At 50.4% G+C, this 8311-nt stretch overlaps 1 protein-coding gene across 1 annotated transcript; it reads left to right on the forward strand.

Moving 5' to 3' along the window:
• Window positions 1–5751: 5751 nt before the first annotated feature.
• Window positions 5752–7853, forward strand: FOXI3 (forkhead box I3). The gene is made up of 2 exons (XM_062574679.1): window positions 5752–6415; window positions 7264–7853. Exons 1-2 carry the CDS (start codon window positions 5752–5754, stop codon window positions 7851–7853), a joined length of 1254 nt encoding a protein of 417 aa, XP_062430663.1.
• The last annotated feature ends 458 nt before the right edge of the window (window positions 7854–8311 follow it).

The following is an 8311-nucleotide window of genomic DNA, read 5'->3' on the forward strand; positions in this document are numbered from 1 at the left end:
TACTAGAGGACAACTGCAAATCAATTTAACAAGACCTATTTTCTACATACGCACATCCATCAGCATCAGTTATATTGTTTCTTTTTAATAATTCATTAATCAGGTGATGTGTCCACTATTTCTTGCCTGTGATAGTGACAGGCTGACAGCCTTAACGTTACTCATTTGCCCAATACTTTCAAATAACAAGCCAATATCGGCTTCTTCCAGTCCTCTAAAATCTTCCCAGTGTCCCAGAATCAAAAATTAGCATTAATGGATCACTACTTTCCTGGTTCCAAGAATTCTAAAACTCTTGGATATAAATTACCTGGCTGGCTAACTATAAAACTTATATTGCTGCTCTTTAACATAACCCTTATTTATTAATGGAGCCAAAAATGTTATTCACCAGCATTGGACAGTAATAAACTGCCTGATTTTCTCCCCCAGCAAATATGGAAAAGAAATATTATTCTCATATTCCTCTATTTCCTTATAGAGGTGGCAGTCGCTAATGCCTTTATCTGTTAATAGCTTCAACCTTTTTAACCTTAGCTCTCTATATATTCATCCTTATGTTCTTTTATTTTCATTCATTCTAGGGCAGACGTGGTCTATTCAGATGACTTAAGACCAAAGCACATTGGTGTTTGCCTTGCTGTACAGGAGTGATCACAATAGAGCAAGAAGCCCTGAGCACCAAGCTCCATTCCAAACATCCCATTATGCATCACAAGGAGGTAGAAAACACAAAAATATTCCTTTATTTTAGCCCACATCAGTTTCTAGCTTTATTTCCAGCCTTAAGCAGGAGAGACGAAGCCCCCTTCTTAATACTCCTCACAGAAAAGACACCATCAGATACCAGCAAGTTAGTCCCCCCTCTCTGTCAGGTGGACTTTTTTTATTGTTGCAAAAATAAAACACAGAGATAAAGTTTGTGGCATCAGAACAGGGACTTTTAAAATACTTTTTGTGAATCTTAGGCATGAAGAGAGGCTGTTCTTTGAGCACAGCAGGAGAAATGCAGAGTGTGCAGAGTGCTTCTGCAAACTTGTTTCCAAACACCTGGAGTGTATGCTTAATCTGCTCGCAAACAGTTGACTTCCTTCTTTTTCCTACCAGATTCAAGTTCCTTTCCTTCTCTCCCCTCTCCACAATCCCCAAATCAGGCTTCTTTCCCAGCTCGGTAAAATCTGACACGCAGAGCTGCCTCAACCATCCCCTTGTCCCCAAAAACTCAGAGAGACTCCCACTTGCAACTGCCTCACTCCCAAGGTGTCTAATTAATCTCATTTTTATTCTGAGCGCAGCTACCAGTAGCCTACAAAAGTTACAAAATAATGAAGCTCTTATCAAAACTTGGGCTAATCGGTTGTTAACAAGCTCCCATTCAGGAAGGGGCTAGGCAGGAACCTGATTTGAATCTGAAAGTCACCCACTACCTGCACTGGGAAAAGAAAGTCATGGGAGAAGGAGAAAGGCAGTGCTCGTGCTCAGCCTTGGGGCAGGGGAGGGTTCACCCCAAGGCTTTGCTACCACAAATACTCTGAAGCAGCTCCAGAAGATGCAGTTCCACTTTCCTTTGTTCAGAATGAGCATTTATTTGGTCACACAGTGAACTGGATGGGGCACTGGTGCAGGTTAAAATGAAACTGGGGAAAAAAAAAAAAAAAAAAAGAGCAGTGGCAAGGGTGTTTCCTTTTAACCTGGATCAGTTCCTCAGCCATAAAAACACTCGTATGAGCACAGCAGACAGAAAAAGCAGCCAGGAGTGGACAGAGAGCAGAAATTCTTCCTTCAGCAAGGGTGTTCGCTTATGACAACTTAAAAGCGTTTGTACAATGACAACTTGCAACAAACTGTAATGACTTATTCTTGTCTTGTGGCAGAGTCCACAGGCTCTGTCACACTCAGCACCATACAAATGCAACAGGAAAATATTTGCTATTCCAAAATGCTAACCATCTCAGCAGTTTTTTTCAATCTGCAGCCTCCAGTGCTTTTAAGGAGACCATGAACAGCAACTAGAAACAAAACCAAACTAAGCCTGCTGTCACAGGCTGAAAATTGAGGAATGAGGACACCTCCCCAGGAAATGTTGTAGGGTCTGAAAAATCAAGAAAGATGGAAAACCTGATCTTATCATAAGGCAATGTGGCAAAATTTGATCGCTAGCACTTCAGTCCAATAGATGACTGGATACAAGGAGGGAAAAATATATATTATTTTCATTAGGTAAGGGATAAATATTAGTTCAACTTGTATACACATACATAGAACATTCTTCTCAAAATCATGTCAGTGAAACATCTGTTGCACACTATCATATATTCTGTTATCTATTGGCAGAACTCAGAGAGCAAGTGAAAAAGAGAACTTCTTAGAGCAGATTAATGGGCATAAATTACCTAGTTTAGGAAGGAACAAGTTTAGCTGTGAATAAGGGAGTGGGAAGCTCCCATTTAAGATCCTGAGTTTAATTTGAGCTGTTCTTGATCAGTTCCTTGCTGATATTCTTGAAGAACGAAGGTGGAACAAATATCCTGGACCACTGCTAGGAAAAAGATAATTCTGCCAAATTATCCTAGAGGATGAAGAATTCATTCCCAATTTTGTTGATGACTCTGGAGAAAGATACAATCTGCACACGAAGAATTCTTTTATATGTGGACCACAGAGTTACTACCTTACTTCTTGTCAGCCCTAGGGAGAAAGTGAGACTTACCTTGCAAATGTAGCCAAAACAAACCAAACCTGTGGTGCCAGCTTCACTGCAGAAATTCGGAGCCATTGAAGAGATTCTGGTCTATATCCTACCAGTAAAGCCAATAGCAGCACATATGAGCTATTAGGTCCTGATCCTCCAACATCCATTCCTATGGCTAGATCTCAGCATTTTCAGGAAACGCAGGGAGACCCAGGTAGGTGCAGGCGTTCATTCTTGCTGCAAGGCTGAGTGCTCAGCTCTGAAGCATTTTCAGGTTTCTGTGTTCAACTGCACACACCTGCGATTCACACAGTAAAGTTAAGCCTGTACCTACATGTTCAGAGGAGCAAGGCCTCAGAGGCAAAGAGAACGTCTTCCTCCCAGTGAGAAAAGTGCCTACTGCATGGATGGTAAGGACCAGCATAGCACCAAAGCAAATGGTATCACTAGTACAACCCATTGATGGGTCAGACCTCGCTCTCCTGCGGCACTTCCCCATAACAGGTCTTAAAACACTTTCAAAGGAAGCTGGAGAGGTTCGTCTATAATTGCAAAGCTGGCTGGGGATACAGTTCAGCCCTGACTCCAAGGTGCCATGGGCTCTTCTATCCAGCAGACCTCGCTGCCGCAGTTAGTAATGCTGGTGTTAATGAATGTCCCAGTGACTCGGTAATAACAGAGTAATTTCAAAGCATTGCTCAAGCGTGATTGAATCTTCTTGCAACGATGGACAATAGCCCCAGACACTTACCTTGAAACTAATTTCACTTTTGAGTTTCAGCACCTTGCATGCTGGCTTGTTCTTGCTCAAAGGCAAACATCTCCCAGACCTCTCTGGAAAAGAGCACAGTTTAGCAAGTACAAAGGCAGAGTGCTGGATTTCTCAGTGTTGTTCTCCTCGTGTTTTGGCAAAAGGGAAAAGCAACAGGTTTGTACTGCGAGCTCACGATGTATTGAGGCAATACTGAATACCTTTTGCAGTATAAATGCATTAAGAAAATAAAACATTTCTAAAGCCATCACACCATCAAAGCTTTATTCTCTCCACTTTTTAAATTAAGTGTTGGTTTGCTTATCTGTGCCATCCTGGCTATGTAATAACTTTCATAAAGCTATTTTTGTTTCACATTTCCTACTGTTTGGCAAAGTGAGCTGGAGTTTTCTGAGGACACTCATTTTTATTAGAACTAATTCAGCATTATTTTCTTACCTATTTTCTTTGTTCGAGGTAGAGAAATCAACTGAGGAAAACTCGAAGGCAACATACCATGCCTTTGAGGGAAACAGCCTTTTGCACTGCCTCGTAATAGCCAGGGTAATCCTCTAGATGGCTCTGCCCTTTTCCAAATGCATCAAATCCCTGAAGCAAAAATTGCAATTTCAAGCAATACGGTTGATACTACTAACTTGTCCTCTCCCCACCGGGATGATCACAGACTTTTTGAGCAAAGGGATAAACATAGACTTGTCACAATTTTAGAGAATAAAATTTCTAGATTAGCTTTTCAAATGCAAAATAAAGTTACTTTTAAAATCTACTTCTTGTCCTTTCAGCACTCTTATTATCTTTGATTTCCTGATAAACTTCTTTTAGATGATGGTTGTCTGTTTAGACTACAAAGTAGTATTTTTGGATGTGACCCTTCTCCAGAAAGATGCAAAATAATTACAAACAATAAATGTCTATAGGCAAGGAAGGAGAGAAGGAAACAGTCACCTTGCAAATCAAAACATAAAAATTTCTCCTGCTGCTGTGACTCTCCAAATATACACATGCACACAGCAAGCTCTTCCCCAAGAAGATACAAAATCATCATCAGCAACAGTGACAGAAAGAAAAAGAATCACAACAAAAATTCTCCTCCTATAATTAAAGGAGACCCAAGATCAAACTTCTTCATCACTCTCACTTCAAGTGATGATGGTCCCAAACTGTCTGTTTGCTCACTTTAAAACGAAATCTAATGGGAAGAATTCTCCAGTTAATATGTTCCTGCTTAGATCACACAAGGGATGAAAAACTGATTTGAGCAAGCCAAGGAAAGCTGCTCCGATTCGGTTTCACTGATTTACAAGTGCATTTTTAAGTATTTTATTGAAGACATAAAATGCAAAGACGTCTTATAAACGATCTTCTCCCCACTTGCCCCGATTCCCCAAAATCCCAATGTCAAATCAAGACACTGGGTGCCGGCAACCCTGGGAGCGCTCTTTGCTTTCGTATCTTGGAAGGCGATTTTTACGCATTTCCCATTTGTAGCTTGGAAGGTGATTTTTAAACATTTTGCTTTTGTATCTTGAAAGGCGATTTTAACGCATTTTTATCAGCAGAAAACGGAATTGAATAACGATAGCATTTAAGACCCGGGGATTTGCATCTTCAGCGCGACGGGCAGAGATTCTCTCAATTCTCCCGCACCGTTTGACCGTATTTTTCCTTTTTCTGAGCGGGGTTTAAACCTCTCTGTGACGAGGGTTTGAGGGGGATTTGCGGCAGCCGGCGCTTCCGCGCATTCCCGTTTAAAAACCCCCGGGATGGGAAAACACTCGTGCACCCGAGCCGCGCGGGGCACCGCGGCGCTCAGCGGGACGCACATCCTCCTTTCTTCCCCAAAAAGACACAAAAACCGCGCGCGGCGGAAACACAAGAAGTCACCCGCCAAATTGCAGGGAGAAACGCAAGTCCATAGGAGAAAGGTTTTTGTGGGTTTTTTTTTTTTTTTCGTTTTTTATTACTAGGGCAGCGTGCCCGCCGGTCCCTCCCCCCACCCCACCCCGGTTTGGGGGCCCGGCCTCGCCCCCCAACCACCCCCCCGCGCCTCCCTCCGCCGCCGCCGCGCCGCGCTACTGGCTGCTCCCCGCGCCGCCCCGGCCCCAGCGCCGGCCCCGGCCGCGGCCGCGGCCCCGGCGGGGAGGCCGGGCAGCCGCGCCGCGCCTATAAGGGCGCCCGGCCGCAGCCCCCTGGGATTTCATGATCCGGGGCCACCGCGGGGGGCGGGCTGGGCCGTGCCGGGCCGTGCCGGCCGGGCGGGGGGGGCGGCCCTGCGCGGCCGGGGATTATGAGCGCCGGTGAGTTGCAGCAGGCGCAGCCCAGAGCCTCGGCGCCGGCGGCCGCGCCGGTGCCGCCGCAGCCGCGCAGCGCCCAGGAGGCCCCCGACATGGCGGTTTACTGCAGCGAGAACTTCAGCCTCTACCCCCAGCCCAGCCTCCACCCGCCCGGCGCCGCCGCCGCCGCCGCCTCCTCGGGGCAGCGGGCGGGCGGTTACGCGCTGAGCGACTACGGGGCGGCCGCCAACGCCGGCTACCTGTGGGGCATGAACAGCCCCTCGCCCTACCTGCAGGGCCCGCCCGCCGCCGCCGCCGCCGCGGCGCCCTTCCTGCCGCCGGCCTCGTACGGCTGCCCGCGGGGCGGGCAGCTGGTGGGGTCGCCGCCGGCGCCCGGCTCGCCGTCGGCGGGCGGCGCGGAGCTGAGCTGGCTCAGCCTGGCGAGCCAGGAGGAGCTGCTGAAGCTGGTGCGGCCGCCCTACTCCTACTCGGCGCTCATCGCCATGGCCATCCAGAGCGCCCCCGAGCGGAAGCTCACCCTCAGCCACATCTACCAGTACGTGGCCGAGAACTTCCCCTTCTACAAGCGCAGCAAGGCCGGCTGGCAGAACAGCATCCGCCACAACCTCAGCCTCAACGACTGCTTCAGGAAGGTGCCCCGCGACGAGGACGACCCCGGTGAGGGAGCCGCGAGGCGCGCGGGCGCCGCCGCCCCTGAGGGGAGCGCGGGGAGCCGCGAGGCGCGCGGGCGCCGCCGCCCCTGAGGGGAGCGCGGGGAGCCGCGGTGGGCGCGCGGGCGCCGCCGCCCCTGAGGGGAGCGCGGGGAGCCGCGGTGGGCGCGCGGGCGCCGCCGCCCCTGAGGGGAGCGCGGGCAGCGCGGGCGCCGCCGCCCCTGAGGGGAGCGCGGGGAGCCGCGGTGGGCGGAGGGGAGGGGAGGGGACGCGGCGGCCTGGGGTCTCCAGTGTGCGTGAGTGGGTGTGCGGGGGGGGGTCGTTGCCCCCCAGGCGCGGCGGCGCTGTGTGTAGGGGCAGCCGGCGCCACCGCCGTCCCCTCGACGGCAGTCACGGGCGCTGGGCGGCTCTTGGTCCCGCTGCCGCGTCGTCCGCTCCCCGCACGCCGCTCGTGGAGAGCCCTGCCCGCCGCGGGCCCGCCTTGCCGTCGGCGGGGGCCTCCCGCTTGCTGCGACGCCGGCAGAGCGAGGGGAGCCCCGGCAGGCGGGTCCGAGGTCGAGGTGCCTCCCCGGGAGGTTTCGGCTCTGCGGTGGGGAAGATCTCCTCCTCCGCGTGGCCTCGGCTCCACCAGGACACGGGGGCTGGTGGTGTGCTGGAACCAGGCTTTGGATTTCTCTACTGGAGGGCAGACTGAGGAGAAACGTGTTTGGGGGGGTGCTGCCCCGACCCGAGTCAAGGTGCACTCAGAGAGGCGACAAGCTTGGGAAAAGGGAGGGATATTGCTTATCTTGTCTGCATTTGAGCTCACTATCGCAGAAGTTGACTTTCTTTCTCCTTTCTCCTGTTTTCCGCCAGGGAAGGGAAACTACTGGACCTTAGACCCCAACTGTGAGAAGATGTTTGACAATGGGAACTTCCGGCGCAAACGCAAGCGGCGCTCGGAGCCCAACGCACCCGCTTCCGCATCTGTGTCCTCCACTCTCGGGGGCCTGAAGGCTGAGGAAGAGCGACCCATCCCAGCCGTGGGGAAACCGTGCGGAACCAGCCCACCGCCAGAGCTGGACCCATCACCTTCTGCCAGGGACCATCCAAAAACCTCCTCTCCCTCCGGCATCATTTCATCCACCCCTAGCTGCCTCAGCACCTTCTTCAGTGGCATGAGCTCCCTGACTAGTGGAGGCAGTCGGCTGGCAGGGGGTCTTGGCAGTGACCTGCATCACAGGAACTTCTCTGCTGGACAGCTGAGCAATGGCACTTTCACCCCTTCCAGCAGCTCTTCTCAGGAGGTGCCTTTGCCAGACCAGCTGCAGCGAGTTGCAGGACCTTCCCCTGCCTACTACAGCTCCTTCCACCCCAGCAGCAGCAGCCAGGGAGCCCAGTACAACCACTATTACAACTTCACAGTTAACAGCCTCATCTACACCCGAGATGGAACGGAGGTGTAGGATGCTAGGGCAGTCGGCCAGCGAGTGCTGCAAAGGGAACGGGAGATGCAGGCATATTTGGCAGCACGGAGGACCATGTGCTTTTGCAAACAGCATTTCAATGTGGACACTTCCTAGGAGTTCTTCCAGGAAGATAGATCTTCTCACCTTTTAAAAAATGAAAATGCCCCATAAGCACCAGCAGAAGGCAGATGCAAAGTCCTTTCCCCGTCCTGGAAAATTTTAGATGGTCTGCCATCTAAATTCTGCAGATGAAAGTGAACTGAATTAGTGATGTCAAAGGTTTTTAATCCTGAATGTAGACTAAGAAGTTTTAAAAATATAACCATAAAGTGGCATCAACGAGAACCAAGTTTAGACATCCAGTGAGTCTTAAAAGAGAGAGAGGAAAAAAAAATGAAGAGATTTCTTATGAAGTGCCTTGTACAATGTATTAAAAAATTATTTTGCCAGCAGTT

Source organism: Rhea pennata, chromosome 4, assembly GCF_028389875.1.
Source record: "Rhea pennata isolate bPtePen1 chromosome 4, bPtePen1.pri, whole genome shotgun sequence".
In the NCBI taxonomy this organism is placed as follows: Eukaryota; Metazoa; Chordata; class Aves; order Rheiformes; family Rheidae; genus Rhea; species Rhea pennata.

Excerpts from the sequence above, each read along its gene's own strand:
- FOXI3 (XM_062574679.1), top strand. The coding sequence starts at position 5,752 with ATGAGCGCCGGTGAGTTGCAGCAGGCGCAGCCCAGAGCCTCGGCGCCG. Across the intron at positions 6,416-7,263 it reads CCGCGACGAGGACGACCCCG|GGAAGGGAAACTACTGGACC; the intron begins GTGAGGGAGCCG and ends GTTTTCCGCCAG.